Raw genomic sequence first — 18,462 nt, 5'->3', positions numbered from 1 at the left:
TGTGAAAAAACCTTGCAGGGCAGTGACTGGGGCAGGGGGAAAACAAGGTGCAAAGTGCCCCAGTTCACCCTGGGAGGGGAGAGGCGGCGGTGTCCCATTGCCTGCGGTGGGGCTCTGCATGGGATGGGCATGGTCCTGCGGGCGTTTTGAGTAGCAGCGGTTGGGGTCTTCACCCCAGATGCGTGTGGGTGGTGGTGCAGGGCTTGTGTCTGTAGGTGGGGATTGCATGGGTTTGGTCAAAAAGTAGGGTTTTTTAGCAAAAATTATTACAACATCAGTGTAAGTGGGGAAGACGTGTGCTGGGTCAGTGAAACCCCTCTCACAGGCGCGGCAGTGCAGCCGTACGATCTCTCCCTTTGCCAGCAGGAGAAGCTGCGCAGCCAACCTCGTGGCATGGCACGCGGATCTGCTCGGCGACCCTGAATGCAAATGCCTGGTCACCTTCTGGTGCTTTAAGGGCTGAGTCTGGGTTGAGAGGTCGTGGCTTGGGTGTTTTGACTTGCTCCATCTCAGGGATGATGATGCCTTTGAGGCTTTTGCTTGCTGGAAGCGGTTTCCAGCCTGTTCCTGCCTTGTTCACTCACCTAAAGGCTCTTGTCTGAGAGGCAGCTGCTTCACTGTGGGGACAGCAGGGGACCTGGAGTTTCCTGCAGGGAAGCTTCCCAGGACATGTCTGAGTATTTTTTTGATGTAGCAAAGCTTCTAGAGAAAGAAAATATTTCTAGAGAGAGATCTTTTTCTTGTTCAGTCAGGCTAAAAAGCACCAAAGCTAGTACCCTCCCGCTCCCTTGATTCCTAGGAAACCAACTTCATTATGCCAGGACTGACTTCAGGTCTAGGCGAAGCTGTGGTTTCAGCTGTAAAATGATACACTGGAAAAGAGAACATGGCTTCAACAGCTTCAGAGATACAAGCAGCAAAACATGCTTCGCAAGAAGTGTGGTTTTGCTTTTCCCAGCTTCCCCGGCCTTGGAAAGCCCCAGACACAGGGCTGTCACAGCTGTCCGCGGGCTGGGCAGGCTGGTCTCTCTGCTCAAGACAAAGCAGAGCTCCAGCTCCCCGAGGGAGTTTGCCAGTGTGCGTGGCAGGCCTTTGGGCTGCCGGGCGCTGTTTGCAGACCGATGCCCAGCGCATCCTTCAGAGAGGCCCAGCGGCTCCATCCACATCTTCACATCAGTGCCCACCCCAGCTGAAATCTGTGCTCAAAGCCCGTGGCACCAACAGGCCACAAAGCAACGGCTTCGTATTGGTATCGGTTTCCCAAGTCAAGTAAATTCACGCCTGTTCCAGTAGGAGTCAGACAAAATCTGTTGGGGTCAGAAGAAATTCCCAGGTCTGTAGGGGACCGTCAGGGTAGCCATCAGCACCCAAGCTTTTGCATCTTCTGCTGATGGGAGCATACAGTGCAGTGGAAAGGCTTGTATTTTGGGGAGGAGTAAGGAGAGCTGAAACGGGAGTACTTTGTGAACTGGGCCCCGTTCACAGGCACCCTGTAAAACAGGGGACTTGCTTTTGGCGTCACTGGGCCACAGCAGCCTTGGCAGAGTGAGCTCCTGGGCCATTCGGACCATGGCCCTCCTGTCATCCGCTGTCCCAGCTTTGGGAGAGGTCACTGGAAGTCTGAGGTGCTAACTGCCCCAGGGGCTTTACGGGGACTGTCCCCAGTGCGGGACCCCGGCCCGGCGCTCCTCTGCCTCCACCTCCATGTCCATGAGCCCCTCAAGCCCACTTCTAGCTCGGCGGATGCGCCAAGAGCTGAGCGGCGCAGCTGAAACCAGAGCTTGACCAGCGCCGCATGCAGCAGCTTCTGGGAATGCAGGTGTTGCCTTTTTGGTGCCATGTTCTCACCATCCGGCAGCGCAGGCCGGCCAGCACTGTGCAAACAAAGCTTCCTGCTGTCAGCTAACAAATCAATTTGCTGATGACTCGCAATGCATCCAGCAGGAACAGGTTTGGGCACCACGGAAAATGCTGATCCTACCCCAATTGTGATGCGATTTCCAATTCTTGGAGGCAGTTGGCGCGCAGGTACCGAGGTTGCTCACTCTCCATGCAAACGGGTAGGGATGCTTGCCCGGTTTGCAAACCGCTGGAGCCTTCCTCCTCACTGAGCACACAAAGAGCTGAACACATGGTCTGAAAAGGATTGTTTGCAAACGGAAAGGAACCAGGGAGATTAATTACAGGAACCTTCAGGGTCCTGAAAAATGCAGCTCGAACGCCGTCACTGAACCGTGGGCACGGAGCTAGCAAGACACTGGGAAGAGCTTTTCCTGTCGGCAGTGTCAGCTCCTGCGCCTCCGCTAGTGGAGGAACAGTCTCTGTGATGCGGCTTCTTGAGTGTAGTATTTTAGCAACTTTGGTATCAACAACATGGTCGCTTGCAGCCATCAATGCAGTGGGCGCAGCCATCGGCTGCCTCGCTGGGAAGCGCACCTGGGCGCAGCCAGAGGTTTTGGGGCTGGCTGTGCGGCTGGAGGCTGCCCGGCCTCGCCAAGCGTCGCCTGCTTTGTTTCTTGGCTGGGCGGGTGGGAGAGGTCCCAGGGCCAGGCTGGGCCCAGAAATGGGCCCGGGACAAGGCTTTTGCTTTGGATTTCAGACCTTCTCCGCACAAACCTGTTTAAAACCTGCATCGCTTTGTAATGAGCTTGTGGGGAAACCATTCATGGAGCCGCAGGCACTTCTGTCTGTCTGTCCCCAGCGGGGTGTGGGGTGCCGTGGGGTGCTGCGGGGTGCCGCGGGGTGCAGTGGGGTGCTGCGGGGTGCCATGTGGTTCTGCAGGGTGCCGTGGAGTGCTGCAGGGTGCCGCGGAGTGCCGCAGGGTGCTGCAGGGTGCTGTGGGGTGCTGCAGGGTGCTGTGGGGTGCTGTGGGATGCTGCAGGGTGCCGTGGGGTGCTGCGGGGTGCTGCAGGGTGCCGCGGGGTGCTGTGGGATGCTGCAGGGCGCCGTGGAGTGCCGCGGGGTGCTGCAGGGTGCTGTGGGATGCTGCAGGGTGCCGCAGGGTGCCGCGGGGTGCTGTGGGATGCTGCAGGGTGCCGTGGGGTGCTGCGGGGTGCTGCAGGGTGCCGTGGGGTGCCGCAGGGTGCCGCGGGGTGCTGTGGGGTGCTGCAGGGCGCCGCGTGGTGGCAGTGCCGACATGCCTCCTGTCTCCTCGCCGGCCTGCGAGGGTGCTGAGTCCCGGTGGGTGTTGTGGGCCAGCGGGGCTGCTGCAGCTGGGTGCTGTGGGGTGTTGCCCAGGGCGCCCCAGTGTCTCCCTTGGTGAAGGACCAGGGTGCCTGTGCTGCCTATGGTTTGCACATTACATTCAAACATCTCAAAGCCTTCCATGCAGATAAAAAGCCTCATTACTGCTTTAAATGGTTTTAATTAAATTTAGTGTACAATCGGCATAACAAACATCTGCCTCGTGGAAACATTTGATATGTTAATCAGAAAGATGGACATGCCAGGAACAGCCTTCCATTTCATGGGGCTGTCCTACAGATAAAGGCTCCAGGGCAGGACACAGGCAGGCTTTTTCTTTAAAAAATCTTATTTAATCTAAGTGCACGGCTGAAAAGATATATGGTGTCTAGCAGAGGCATAAACATCCCGGTGATACTCTGGCCCTAGCTTCTGATTTTGCCGTCACCATCAGCACAGGCAGGGAGAGGCTGAAGCCGGGCGGAGACGCTGTGGCAGGGTGGTGGCACGGCTGTGTTGGTGTCGCTGGCGCGGGGCGAGGTGGCCCTGCACCGGCAGAGGGGAGCCAGCACACAGTACGTCCTCCCGGTACGGTCACCCGGGCATTACGTTTAGCAGCCGGCCGCCAGCGCCCGTTAAACCACCTGTTACTTCTGGAAAAGAATTGCTGTTTCTAACTAATAATCACCCCCCTTGCAGCTTGGAAGCCGAGAGCGCCTGAAGCCGGTTCCCCGCCTTGTCTCTGCGCTCCACGTGCCTTACCCGTGGCCTGAGCACCACGGTAGTTTTAGGCAAACTTAATTTTTCAAACCTTTTCTCATGTGATGGGGAAGTTGGTTTATGGAAGGTAATTTAAAGCAGGGCAAAGACTCTGCTTGCACTGTGGGGCTGCTGGGAGGGCAGCGCCCGAGGCCTGGAGGGGTTTGGTGATGGCCAGCAGGAGAAATGACCCGTTCAGCGTCACCCAGAGGGGTTTGTTATTTATCGGGGTAAGGAGCCAAGGCACCATTTCTTGGCTGATTTTGCAGGTTTTCCTAAGTCAGTTACATCTATTGCAGTGAGTTCAAAGAAAAAAAAACCCAACCTGAGGAAAATGCCAAACATCTGCATGGGCTGGTGGCTTAGACTTTTGACCTGGAAAATTTTATTTTAATTATACAAATACACGAAATATAGAATTTATTATATATAATAAATTAGAATTCTACATAAAATGTCAATTATATTCCTTTTATGCCTATAAGCATACTTCATAATATGTAGTACAGTATAGCACGCATAATATATTATATTAACGTGTATTATAATATATCCTATTTCATAATATCTAATGTATAGTATAAAGTCTACTGCCTATTAGATAATGCATATTATAATACATTATATACAGTGCATACTATTATATACGCATATGTCACTACTGATACATTATCAACGTTCAGATAATGAAATAATATTGTCTCATAGGAATTTTCATTAGCTTTGTAGGACTATACTACGGAGTGAAGCGTGTGCATTATATAATGCACTGTTGTGTATGCACATGTGTACGTACACATAGAGGGGTACACATAGGTACACATACGTATGCGTACGTAACACCTATTCTAGATACATGTTATGCAGAATCTATATACATGCATATATATAGTGTATTATATGCTGTATTGTACCTGGGGCATCAAGTATTCTGTGATGGAATTATAGATGCATTATGCAAGATATAGTATAATATATTATAAATTCATTATACAATCTAGTACATATATTATTCATATGTCACAGATAATTTATACAATTAAAATTTTTCTTATATAATTTTTAAAATAAAAGTATCCTGCATATCTGTTATGAAGACAATATTATAGTTTATATAATAGTATCATCATAGTTTATCTAGTAATGTATACTTATATCTAAAGTATATGCTAGGTATGTCTGCACGTGTATATCTATACACACATACATAATGTATATGTAATGTATATAGATAACCTACAATCCATATTTTGATTAAATTAATAACTATAATAATTATTATTGTTATTAAACAAATATTAGTGTATGGCTAATATACAATGTATTATATAGTGCATCTAGTATAATGTATATCATATAATGTATATCTTAAAATGTATATCACATATGTGTTATATAATGTATAGGTTATAGATCATAGATTATTTGTATTATGCTTATTATATTATACACACATTATATCTGTGTGTATTTTATAGATATAATATATACTATATCTAATATACAGATATACATATTAGGTATATAACTAGATATCCTGTGACATATAATAAATGTAACAACATAATGTACATAATATATAATGTTCATATAATTACATGATCTATAACATTAATAGGTATAGCAATAATATGTATAAAAATGTTAAGCATTCTTATGTATAAGTATAAATTATTATCTAATATTGTGTTATATTATTTTACTTTACATCTTTAATGCTGTGACTGAGGGCATGCTTCCGCCTGTGGCGGGCTGGGGTGGCTCCAGCGCCGGGTCGCGCCTGTGGTCCCCGACGCCGCGCGGTGCTGCCCGCCGCCTCCTGCCCGGCCCAGCTGCACCCAGCCCTGCTCCGGCGCGGGGACCCCCTGCGGGATCGCCTGGGCCGCGGGGAGGCTGCTCGGGGGCCGACGTGTGGGCGGGCTTACGGCTGGGGCGCCCTGTGGGCACTCGCATGCCCCGCGCACACCTGCTGCCGCGTGAGCGTGCAGGTGGCCGCCCCGGGGTGCTGGGGCCCTGTACGGCTCACGTAATGGTGCAGATGCGGTTGGAGGGTACCAGTGACACCCTGCAAGTTGCCCAGCTTCCTCCAGCGTGACGCAGCCGTTGTACACCGGCCCTGCACAGCTCTCGGCCTCGGGGCCTTCAGCCGGGCACAGCACCAAAGGCAGTGGTTAAGGTGCGGCCGAAGCCCTGCCCGCGCCAGGGCCCGGCGCTGCGCCCGCCAGCCTGCGACCAGGGGCCCACGGCCGCCCCACGGCCGCAGAAACGTCCCTCACCCCCCAGCGGTCGGGAAAGGGGCCGGTTCCTGGCCGCTCACAAAGCCCATCACGTGTGTGGCCCGTGCTGGGCCTGGGACAGGGAGCCTCCTCGCGTCAGGTGGGCAAAATCTGGGGTCCTAGTGCCTAGTCAGCGTGTTAATTATTTTCTACAAATAAGAGAAAATCAGGGCTTTATCTGGAGCTGTTCGGATTAATGCGCCATTTCTCACTAAAGCACCTGAAAGCCATTTAAGGCAGAACTTTGTTGTCTCTTTCCAGCAAAGGCGCAGACATTTCCAAGCGCCTTTTCCCACTGCCAAATGAGCCCCTCGCATTCCTGCTGGCATAAGCGTGCGATAATGCCTAAGCACCCCTGACATAATTATGAGTGAGAGTGCAATCCCCCCGCCTCCATTTTCCTAAGTAGTGTCTCCACAGAGTACAAAATCACCATTAGAAACGTATTGGGTTTAATGCTCATGCAAATCGCTCAGCAGAAAAGCATTACACGGCTTAGCGAGGGAAGCCTTGTCATCGTGAATTTCTTGCAATGCATAGTATATAAATAGTGTCTTCTGGGGTTTTGTAATGGTCTGTAATTGTTTTTAGCAACCTGCTGCAAGGCCCCTTCAGCGCTGGCCGCAGCTAATGCCAGGGTCATGCAGGCACGGCTGTCCTGCCCGGCCGCCGAGGATGCTCGGCAGGATCTGTGTGCCAGGAGCAGAGCGCTCCAGAAGCGCTCTCCGGAGGGGCCACGACCACGCCCAGCCAAAGGGCCAGGGCTTTAAAAATATCAATCAACTACACGTGCCCTTGCTGCCCGAGTGCTGTAACGAAGGCCCCTACATATGAGCTGCAGAAGTGCTGCTGGCATTCAATAGCAAAGGGCTCATCGTGGCAGGGGACAGGACAGACACCCCCACACCCCCCCGGATTAAAAAAAGGGTCTGTAGCCATGGGATGCGAAAGGAGAGCTGGTTTTTGGCCAGCAGCACCCATGTGTAGCAGCGGTGTGCCCTATGAGTGCATGTGCGGGGCTCAGCTTCCTGCAAGGGCTGAGGCTGGTGGCGCGTGAACGGCCCTGGCCCATGGGGTGGGTGCTGCTCGCTGCGCAACCGCGCCTGCAGCACCTGGGCTGAACCACTTGCAAAGCTTAAAACTCTTCCACGGCCTCTCTTTCAGGTGGCCACCCCTACAAACGGTGACAAAAGACGTAAAGACACTTTAATAAGGACACAGTTCTGCAACAAACTTTTATTCTTCAGAAGACAAAGTTAAAAATCCTCGGTTTGCCCTGAAGCTGTCCCTTAGGCACACAAAAGCGATTTTCAGTAGTGGTTTGGCAGAATTCAGCCCAACCAACCCATTTGTTCTTTCCCTTTCAGCCCATGGTTGGTGGCAGCGTGTGCAGGGGCAGACGCCGCCATCACTGCACGCGGCGGGAAAGGCAGCATTGCTGAGTGTCCAGGGCCCCCAGATTGAAAATACAGTCAGGTGACCGTGAGGTGTGACCGTGTCGGGTGCCTTCGGTTCGGTCGTGGTGTGGCGTTAGCGCTTACACGTTTTGCCAAGCAGAACTCAGGTCTGGAAATGATGTCGCCGGCCCCGCACGCAGCAGCCGTCCCTGCGGCAAACCCCGCGCCGCTGGCACCGTGTTACCGCCCTGCGGGTGCCGGCTTTAATGCGGGAATCCCCACCCTGCTCACCCCTGACCCCGAAGCTGCCCCACGTGCAGCTGCCCGGATGCTGCCCGGTGGGTCCGGCTGCCGGCCCGGTACCACCGCCCGGAGACGGCGCCGCTGCCCGCCTCCCCCGCGCTGCGCGCCCCGCGCAGTACCCGCCCGCGCCCGCCTGCTGCTCGGAACGGGCCTTGTTGTGAGCCAAGATTTATTAAGTTTGCAAGGGGTGACAGAACAGCTTTGTTATCCAGTTTGTAGTACAAAACCACAGTTGCATTTTTACAAATTAATATTTTAAGGTGTTTGACATCAGGAAAATACTATTTTCGTCAGTGTTTTATTCCCTGAATTACAGATGCATATTGCTCTAACGACAAAAGTCTCCTTTTATTCAAAAGAATGCCTTTGAAATTATTTCAGACCATTTATTGGAGAACTAAGAACAAGACCACCTCACCTATCCAGTCCTGAAAAATAAATTAAAGGACACCTTTTATTTTCTAATTTCCTTTACGGACACACAATCAGTAGAAAGCAGAACCAAGACACGAGGCAGAAAATGGAAATGGCCACCAAAACCCTTAGCGGAGGGGGCTCCTTCCAGCGGCCGGCAGCGTCACCCGTGTCCCGCCCTGCTGGCCAGGTTCACGCTCGGCGCCTCCAGCTCCCTCTCGGGCAGGGCAGGGGCGCCCGGCGGCTCCTCCGGCCGTGTAACCCATGGCGAAGTGTCGAGCTACCACCACGCTGCTGGCAGTTGGTATAAACCGGGACCCCGAACCTACAGGGGAGCCACAGCTGACCTGCCAACAGGCAGATGGTCATGTTGACACCCCGATAAAAGTGTGGAAAAAGAAAAAATGTATGGTGGGTTTTGCTTCACTGAAAACCAAATCCCCTTCCCTTGACACAAGCACGTGACATCCCGGGGCGTGCCTCCGAATGCCGAGCAGCACACCAAACAAAAGTGGACCAAAAAGCCAGAATGCGACCCAGACCTAAGCGGGGTTCGGCAGGCCAGATGGGTCTGACACCACGCTTGAGAAGGGGCAGTCACTGGTATTCCAACAATCACGTTAGACAACATCACTTGCTTCACCGCCAGCTTCTCCCCTCGCCCGTGCGTGCCAGGAGGGCCGTGGAAGCCCCGGCTGAACATGGTGCCCATCCCCGGTGGCCGCTGAGCGGAGGAGGCTCCCGCTCCATGCCGCCCGGCATCTCACGGGGCCCTTTGCGGCGGAGCAGCGACAGCTTTCTGCCTGTGGTCTGGCCATCCTTGTTCACACCGAGCGGTTGCGGGAGGTCTCTCAGCCGACTTCTGGTTTTAGCTATAAAAAGTTGTTACCACCCCTAGAAACCTATGGTACACGTATAGTGAAATACATCTCCTACTGAAGATACAGGATTTGCTTGCTACAGAGTGCCAGGAGGGTGCTGTACGTCCTCAAAAGCCTTCAGGTGTATTTTATCCTAACTAGAGGTGCTTCAGGTTGCAGACTAACGCCCTGATGGTGCGACAAGGTGAGGAGGCTACCCAAGAGGTGTGCCGTCCATTCAAACCACGGTGAGAAGCAGTCATGCCAAATGTGCGGCATTTGCTCTTCAAAAAGGAATTTGGTTATTTCTGTTCTTCTAGTGAGTAGTTCACAGCACGCAGCCATCGCACATGCTATTGCAAGTGACGCAGCAATCCCGCAGCCAAAGCCAGTGCTGGGGAGAGAGCTCCTGTCCAAAACAATTGCAAAGGCGTGAAGGTACGTGGTTGAACCCAGGTGGTGCGGGAGCTGCTAACCAGCACCTCACACCTGCGCTGGATGCGGCCACCCCAGCGATAACACCTCGACCGCTGCCGGGTGCCTGACCGGCACGACGGAGAGGAGCCTGGACCTCTGCTCCGCTCCGCTGGCCGGGACACGACCGAGCGGCGGCCGGAGCATCCTTGGCTTCAGGATTTTACACAACAGGTAGCGGCATGTGGCCTTGAACGGGATACCATGATTCAACAGATTTTAACACTCGTGCTGCCACTTTGTCAAATGGGCGGAACCCTCCTGAATTTCAGGTAAATGGCCTCTTTGGCGATGACTAATTCTCAGCTACATGCACAGAGCCAGCGCTGGGTGACCGCAGACAACAGAAGGGCAGCAGAGGCTGAACACAGGCTGGGAAGCACCTCCATCATTCGCCCGCACCCAGAAGGAGGGGAACACGTTACGTGGCTCATCATATGAAACCTTTGTTCAGGCAAAATTCCCTAATACACAATTTTTGACTGGAATGACTAAAAGCAATGCTCTAAAGTTACGTTAAATAACTCATTTCAGTACTGGTTTGTCGTCTCTTGGTGCGACACCGGTACTTGTGCGCGGGTGCTCGGGGAGATGCGCGTGCTGCCATCAGCCCAACGCCATGCCAGGGCAAGAGCCCCCGTCGCCTTCGTCCTCTTTGTGATGGTAATGATCGAGGGAAATGCCTGATGAGAAGGCAGGTGATACCTCATTGTCGGCCATGCCTGTATGAGCATGGGCCAACTGCGATTTCACAGAGCAAAGCCCTTGCCTGTCCCCTTCAACACGTGCTCGTCCAAAATTGTAAGTTCTACAGACACAGTAAATAATTTCTCTATTTTTAAGGTCTCTTGTGTTTCCTTGGCCGGCGTTCTGCTCCCGCAGCACCTCAGTTGGAAGACTTGCTGAGAGCACTGGCAGAGCGGCGAAGCTTCCCAGAGACTCTGCTCTTCGAGGCGCGCGGTAATGTGGGCGAGGTCTGGTCTGCTAGCTCTATGCCTATGGTGACAGTAAGGTCAGCGCTGGCGCTTGTGGGGAGGCAGCCTGGAAAACAGGATGGGGAGAGAAAAAATAACGTAAGGAAAGGAACACCCTGCCTGTCTTTGCATCAGAGTACCTGCTTGGCCAAACACAGCCCCTCTCCACCTCCTCTTCCAAATTAATCTTGGGTACCACTCAGGTCAGCTTGACAGTTACAGCAGAAATTTGGCCCAGGCAGCTGAGGAACCACCATACTGTGCTTTCCTGGCAAAATAAGGATTTTCTCTTTGCCAGCTTCCAGAAAGAGTCAGCAGTGCCCAGGCGAGTGCGCAAGAGCCCCCGGCAGCAGTCCCTTTCGGGCCGGGCGCGCCAGTTCGCACAGAGCCTGCAGGCGCTGTCATGCTGGGGGGGCAGATGCTCCGGCCCTGCTTGCTCCAAGCTCCTACAAAACCCACATAATGGAATTCAGAAAATGCTTTTTCTAAGTGCATGTTATATAAAGTTTTTGGGTGTTTTTTTTTTTTTTTGTCTGTGTGTCACTAAACAGCTCTTCTGTATTTAAGCTACTGCGGAGAGCTGGAGCAAGTTTCCACAGCATGACTGCTTTCAGGAAACTCTACCTGGAAGGCATCTTAGCTTCTGATAAAAAACCCAAAGAATCCCAATTTTTTTCTAATTAGTTCCACTACTTAGGACAGTAAGTGCCCACCACTGTCAGTGCACTCACGGCCACCGTTCAGGATCTGTACGTGTGGGCTGCGGAACCTGGATGGCTGTAGCAGTGTCTACATGTGTTTACGCTTTGTTGTTCAACAACATCAAGTTACATCTCAATTATTCCCCACAGGCGATTACGACTAGAGGCCAGGACTAAATAGGCTGTCTGAATGAGAGCAGACGAGGATACAGCTATTAAACTAACAACTAAATTAATAAACTGAGGTGTGTGCACGTGCGCGGCTCCTGCCTCTGCCCTGCGTGGCTGTAGTGGTGCTCCGAGGAATACAGCGCGCATGCTGCAACCCGGCCCTGCTCTTGCTGCTGGGGCTCTGACCCGTCCCGAGGCGTTTCCTGGCGTGAATGTCATTTCATCACCCCCCTTGGGGAACGGTATTTTTAAACCCTGTTACAATTCTCTGTCTCTGTCTCTGTCTCTCTCTCTCTCTCCAGTCTTAACAGAAAGGTTTTTACAGGGGTGGGACGGAGGAACAGCCTCGCGCCCGGGTGCTTACCGGCCTGTGGGGAGAAGGGAGGGAGGCTCCGAGCCCCCGCTGAAGGTCGGGCCAGTCTTGGCAGCCACGCAACCGCCTCCAAACTCCAGGCTGACGGTTGTGTTTTGCAGCACAAACCTATTTCCCATTGACAATGAGCTGTCTCAGGCTGTGCCTTTATCTGCTGTTAGTTTATGTGACTGACAATTACAGGGCTGTCTTTAATGCTCCCTTCTGCTTTGTTAGCCCAGGTAACTCTCAAGTGTGCAGAAAATGCACCAAAAGGCAGCCAGTGCCTCGGTTGTTGCTGCTGATGGTTGCGCTGCCCATCGGGCGGTGGCGAGCAGGGCAAGCCTTCCCCTGTGAAACATGCTGGGAAACCGCTCAGGGTTTAGCGAGGCAGAGAGGGCAGCTGTGGGCACGGTCTGGCCACAGGGCTCTGCCAGGCACCGAAGCACCTGGGGCTTCACCCGCCTTCTAAGGGCAAAGACCCACATTGACTCAGCTGCGTTCTCAACACGCGGCTCAAGGGAGTCAGGGTGTTTTAAACCTCACACCGAACACCACCGCCTATCTCACCCCATCACTAGGAACTGCGGCAGCCCCGCTCCCTGCGCTTTAACAGCTTGCACTGATCTGCTGGGGGGTAACTCCATGGGGTTTGCTGGGCACAGGCAGCATCGCGTTCCGTTTCCTCACCACAAGGGTTAAAACTTTCCCCTCGTGCTTTAGCTAACTCCAGATATTTTAATGACTCAAAGCAGCGAAGGGAACAATGCTGAGGTCTGGTGGCAGCGAAACCCAAAGCACCTCTTGCTCCTTTGAAATCCCTCAGCCAGTTTGCAAACCGGCGTTTGCATTTCAAAGACAATCTTTACTTACCAGATTTATACTTCAAGACAATTGACTGAAGGGGAAATATCACATTAAAAAAAGGTGAAAAATGTGACTTAGCGTGTAAAGGCATTTGCTGTGAAAAATGTGGAGCTGTCGGTTTGGGATTAAAAACAAAACCTGCGGTGCTGTTCGTGGGGAGAAAAGCGTGGGGGGAGGGAAGGGCTGTGAGGGAGGTGTCGTACTTTACATTCCTGCAGTTAAGCAGAATGGCAGATGGTCAAAATAATACCGTTTTCACCAAATGGATAAGCTCAAGCAATATTCATGCAAGCGCTGAACAATGCATCGCCTGCGCATATGAAAAGCAGGGCGGCTGCAGCAGGCGGGGGTGCAGGGGAGGCACCCCTCGCTCCGGGAGCACCCGCAGCATCCGCCTGCCTCGGGAGCCGGCACATTCCTTCAGTCCAAACGTTCTTCTGGCGAGTCCTTAGCTATGCAATCAACCTTGAAGCTCCCCTGAAACAGCCTTGATTGATAGGGAGACAGCAGCTGCAGAGTGAGCAAGTAATAACCACAAAAGATAAAGGCTTTCATACAAATATTATAATTCCACTTGCAAGCTGTCTGGCACGAACTCTAATTACTTGGCTGTCTCGCAAGGGGAGCCTGCAACTTTGTTCGGAGACGAGGCTCTACTCGCTCAGCCGCGCTAGGGAGAGCAGCAGGGCTGCGCACACTGACCGGCACGTGCCCAGGAAAATCGGCGTCGTGCTTGTATTGACGTGAAGCTGCTCGTGAGAGGCGTAGCTCTCTTTCTTTTTGCAGTGATACGGAGGAGGTTCAGGGGTTTTTGCTTCAGAGAGTGCGCAGGCGATGCACAATTGTAAGTGGTAGAAACCAGGCAGCAGCTCTGCAGTGGTGTAGTAAATAAAAAATAGCAGTTTCTGCAGAGTGCTTAAAATTTACAACTCGGCCAAACGTAAAATTTGCAAAAGGGGGGAAAAAACCCACCAGAAGCTGGGCACCAACTCTTTCCCACGAGTGGTGCTGGTTTCTGGGCGAGCACCGCCACGGAGGTGATGCCACGCGGCTCCCATGGGTGCTCGCCGCCGGGGACCAGGGGTTGCACCCAGCACGTCGCCGGTGGCTGCCCCGTCCCCGCTCACGTCCCGTGGTGCCCCGGCCAAACAGCCACGCGGACAGGCCCAGCCGCGACCAAAACGCTTCCCACCGCGGCAGGGGCCGGTGTCAGCCGTGCCCGGCAGCAGCCGGAGGGAGCAGCGGGTGCCCCACGGGGCTTGGTGTGCGGGTAGTGGGAGGAGATGGGGCGGTGGCGACAGGGACAGGCAGAGACAGACCCGGAGAGCCCCAGAGCCACTGCAGCCGCACGCTGAGCACAGGAGGAGGAGGAGGAGGAGGAGGAGGAGAGCTGTTAGTGATGGAGCACAACGCCAGCAGCAGCGGGGCCTGTGGGAAGCATCGCTCTTACCTGCAGCAATTACCGTAACGAGACCATTACATATTCTAATCTAAAGGGAGAGAACACAAAATCATATAAATACAGGAACAGCACACCCGTCGCACTTGCGTGAAGGTCAGGCCAGCTGCTTGTGGGCGCCCGGCGCAGCGGGAACAGCCACAGCCGTCCTGGCACATGCGGGGCACCAGCCGCACGGGCAACTCACGACACAAAGGTCACCTCGATACCCTGGGGGACCTGGAGAGAAATGGGTGCCCACACGCTCTGCCTTGCCCCGCTGGTCTGTCGATTGAAAAAACGGAGGAAACGTTGGCAAAAATGGGAAGGAATAATAATCTGCCTTTAACTTTTGCCAGACTTGCCGATATGGTTCCAGGGGGCTTCAGCAGCCTCTTATTTCAGCTGCGCTTCCAACGCTGTTAGTGGTCGTACAGTTCCAAACTGGGTAATATTTGCGGCTTCACAGAGACCTAAAGCTCTGTTGCACCATAGGCAGGTTAAAGAAACCAGAAAGTAAACAACGTAGGTACCACTGGGCCACATAAACTTCCATGAATGGAGAGTCCTTTGCACGTGCAAAAGTGCGTCACGGGCAGTTGTACGCCTGCGCGCAAGTACGACGCGCGCGCGTGATGGCTCAGATGCCTCTGCGGTCTCTTACGGGTGCAAAGGCTTTATGGAGACAAAGGCTTACGATTTTAAAATATGTTCCTTGCAGGAGGGGATTAAAAAATCGGTTAGTAATATGGACAAAAACATACTTCAAATGAAGAGTTATCTTTTGGAAAGCTAGAGATAGCTTTTTTTTATATCAAACCTACCAAACAGAACAATCCTGGTCTCTCAGACACCACCACCACGTGCTCTAGGAAAAAATGATCTTTTAGCAATTTCTCTTCTCCTCGTGAAGCAGATGAACGGTCCTGAAAGCAAAGTAACTCCCTCTCCCTGCTCTTCAGCGTATACACAAGCACAGCAATATCGGCGCCGATGATGGTGAAACATCCTCTTGGTCGGCCTATGGAGGAAGCAGGCGGGACCTCCCCCTGGACAAGAGCCATAGAGCGCCGCCTTCGTGCAGCTCAGCTTCTGGGGGTCCAACTCCTCACCAAAACCGGCCAAACGCTCCGCAGGGGCACCACATGCAGAAAACTGAAACCAAAAGCACCTTCTCTGTCGGCTCCCTCACAGGTGCAGTAACGTGAGAGGTTTTTTCTCCCCCCAAACCAAGTCAACCAACCTGCCAGAAGGCCACAGTGTTTCTGTGGTCGAAAATCAGCTTTTCAAGTTCATAATGTGTCCTGCAGCAGCACTTACGGAGTACAGCAGGTACCTCACGCGGCTTTACAAGGTACGGGATCCTTACTGCTGTTCTCCAAAGCTCCCGAGTTTGCTTTTAAGAACTACAACAACAGAAAGGGTGGAACCTGTGTATTATAACAGTACTGAAAATCTCATGGAAAAGACAGTGACTCACTGCTGTGGATGTTTCCCACAGAAATTATTTGATAAAACTAGGCGGAAGGCTGCTGCTCTCTCTCCTGTGCCTGCCCTTCTCTCAGCCCCATCCCCAGGCGCAAGTAGAACCCTTTGAGCCTTTAGCCACGTTCACAACACACACGTTTGAAGGGCAGCCACAGGATCCTGAAGTTAGGTTCATTTTTTGGGACGTGATCTCCACAGAATTACTCTGCGCTGTCTCTGAAGCCGGGCCCTGCTCCGGACCCAAGCGGTTTTAGCGACGGGCGAGCAAAGCCTAACAAACCCCTCCTCGAGCGGGGCTGTGGTCACCCACCCTCTTAGCGCACGGGGGGAAAGCAGCACCCCGTAGCGCTGCGATGGCCTTTCCCGATCCCCTGGGAGGAACCGATTTGGCTGACTATGGCCAAGGCTACTGCTCGTACTCAGTAAACATTTCTATCTTATGGGAAAAAGCCAAGAAAGGTGGGTCTTAACGTGTAACAACCCAGTGTGTAGAGAGGGAACAACATCATGTGTGATCATTATGGATTTTGAAGCTTTATACTTGAGAAGACCCAAGGAGTTTTCACACAGACCATGACCTATACCCCCTCTAATTAACCTATCAGCCATGGCAGGTCTGTGGAAATCTTTGTTTTCTTTCCCAGTAAATGTGAAGGTAATAAAATTCCGGAGAGAGTCATACCAGTAAATCCGCTTAGCATTTTGACATGCTCTGCTTTCCACTCACAAGGACAGGCTGAAAATACAATATGGACAGCATCCTGAGCCTGCATGTTCAGGGGAGAGTATTTTGCAGAAATTATCGTTAAATAAAAGCAGTGGCTGTGCTCATGCTGACCCACACACGTTCAGTGGCCTGAAACGCAGATACAACAACCAGCAGCATTAAGGACGCTGGAACTGCATTCACACCGCGTGGCCCTTTGGTGACTTGTCATGTTTGGTATGAGCTGTTAAAATATTTCCTATTTTGTTACGAGTAACAGCTGTTTTAAAGCTGCATCGAGATCTTTCATTTATCTTATGCCTGCAAGCAAACCCCAAAGGCTCTGTGGTTCGACCTCGGCAGTGGCAGAGGGGATGCCCAGAAGCGCAGGCGGGTGTTCTGGCTGGCAGCCACCGGAGGCTGCAGCTGGGCAAGGCCATGAACCCTCACTTCTCCGTTACCTTTGGAGAGTCCTTCTATGAAGCTCAATTTACAGAGTCCCTTTTCCCCCCAAACCCACGGCAATGCTGCAGCAGAGAGGATGTTCGAGCTGACCGTCCCAAGCCCGCGCCAGACGCACGGCCTCGCGTGGAGGGGGACGAAGGCTGCCCTTGCAGGGCCAGCAGAAGTCAAGAGCAGTGTTTGTACCTGCTTCCCCTGACCACATCGGGCCCTAAGTGAGTCGCTGCAACAGCCGAAACATCGGTGAACGAGGAGGTTTGCTCCACTGTTGTTTGGTTGTGAAAAATCAAAAAAGTAGTACCTTGAAAAGCTGTAACTGAAGCATTACGAAGAGCCTGAAACTACAGGTAAATCAAGGGCAGAAACAACCCTAAAGCACTCACTGCTCCCAGCACGGGCGATGAGTGCTGACCCCATCACGTTCCCAGCCTTGACTGCTTTAGAGATTTGGAAATAAACCCTAAACGTGCACACCAAAGTTCTCCTTGGTGGTGACTTGGAGCGGCCACTCATTAGTTCCGCACAGGCCAGCCAGCCAGCGGGACCCCAGCAAGCGTTAGCGGTTACTTCTCCTCTGCACGCAGGCCCGCAACACGTGGCGCAGCCTTAACCCACCACCGAAGCCCCCACCTGGGCGCCGGCAGCCTGCGGCAGGCAGGACGGCTCTGCCCGGGCCCTCTCCCCGCGGCGGCTGCAGGGCTGGCGTGCGTCAGCGCAGAGGAAAAATGCAAAGGGGCCACATTGCCTGGAGCTCTCTCACGAGCTGACAGCTCGAGCAGCTGGAGCTGTCACCCGGCAGAAGAGAGAGGCCCGTCAAGCTAATATTTTTTCCCATCCCAGCACTGATTGCTGGGGAGGAAGCCCTCCCTTGCCATCTCCTCTCCTGGAGATCGTAGCCGGGAGAGCTCCCTCCGAGACAATCAATTAAATGGAAAAAAGAAAGGGCCCAGGCTGAGAGCCCTGACGTTGCTCTCACACCCACTCCGCTGCAGCTCCTGAGGTTACACCAGGCTTGAGGGAGAAGCAACCCCAGCACCTACACAGCCGCGGGGGATGGTCCAGGCCGTATGCCCTTGTAGGTGGTGGGCGAAGGGAGAGACCGCCCCGGTACCCACAGCGGTCTGCGGCTGCTTTGCAGGGAGCTGCAAGGTAATGATGCAACTTCCTCGCCGTCTGCGTGGACTCGTACGCTTCTGAACCAGGCCTCGTCCTCTGGGTGTTCATTTACATCAGGCTGTTCAAGTCAGAGGAGCTATAGGGGGTACAGAGCTAATGCCACCTAATGATTTATGGTATTTACTATGACTTTGCCCTATCTCTACTTAATAATAGACCATTTCTAACCCTTACAGGGACCCTAAGAATTTTACTAATTCAATAAAGTATTTCTCTTTCATGAAAAATGCAAGCTATCATACTGTCAGCGTGCACCACCCTCATAAAGGATCTGACCGCGGCTCGGGAGCAGTCCCATGGTGTATCGAGGATGCAGGAGCTTCCCTTTTGTTCCTTTGTATATAACTACCAGCAAGGTGTTTAAACTCTTCAGACTGCTAAATGCACGAGCAGATGAACGACTCCAAGGCAGACACCGCTGCCTGAGTCCGACAGAGGAAAAACGGTGTTTGATTTCTGGT

General features: G+C 52.7%; 2 protein-coding genes across 4 annotated transcripts in view; one reads left to right on the top strand and one right to left on the bottom strand.

The window, feature by feature from the left end:
* CFAP61 (cilia and flagella associated protein 61) overlaps positions 1–4,066 on the top strand; it is a 117,376-nt gene extending 113,310 nt beyond the window's left edge. Inside the window, exon 27 of the mRNA XM_075089694.1 lies at positions 3,883–4,066. Within this exon, the coding sequence (XP_074945795.1) occupies positions 3,883–3,956 (74 nt within the window). The 3' untranslated portion in view covers positions 3,957–4,066. The remainder of the gene's footprint in view (positions 1–3,882) is intronic.
* Positions 4,067–8,070: 4,004 nt separating this feature from the next.
* The window catches only part of RALGAPA2 (Ral GTPase activating protein catalytic subunit alpha 2), a 135,165-nt gene continuing 124,773 nt past the window's right edge, over positions 8,071–18,462 (bottom strand). For 2 of the 3 annotated variants that reach the window (XM_075089685.1, XM_075089686.1), the window contains one exon: positions 8,071–10,707. In XM_075089685.1, coding sequence (XP_074945786.1) covers positions 10,553–10,707 — 155 coding nt within the window. In that variant the 3' untranslated portion in view covers positions 8,071–10,552. Of the gene's footprint in view, positions 10,708–14,181; positions 14,222–18,462 lie in introns of all 3 variants that reach the window. The other variant, XM_075089687.1, reaches the window with a different exon arrangement.

Source organism: Phalacrocorax aristotelis, chromosome 3 (assembly GCF_949628215.1).
Source record: "Phalacrocorax aristotelis chromosome 3, bGulAri2.1, whole genome shotgun sequence".
NCBI lineage: Eukaryota > Metazoa > Chordata > Aves > Suliformes > Phalacrocoracidae > Phalacrocorax > Phalacrocorax aristotelis.
Note: the sequence above shows the minus strand (reverse complement) of the source record. Positions and strands in the feature narration are given on the sequence as shown.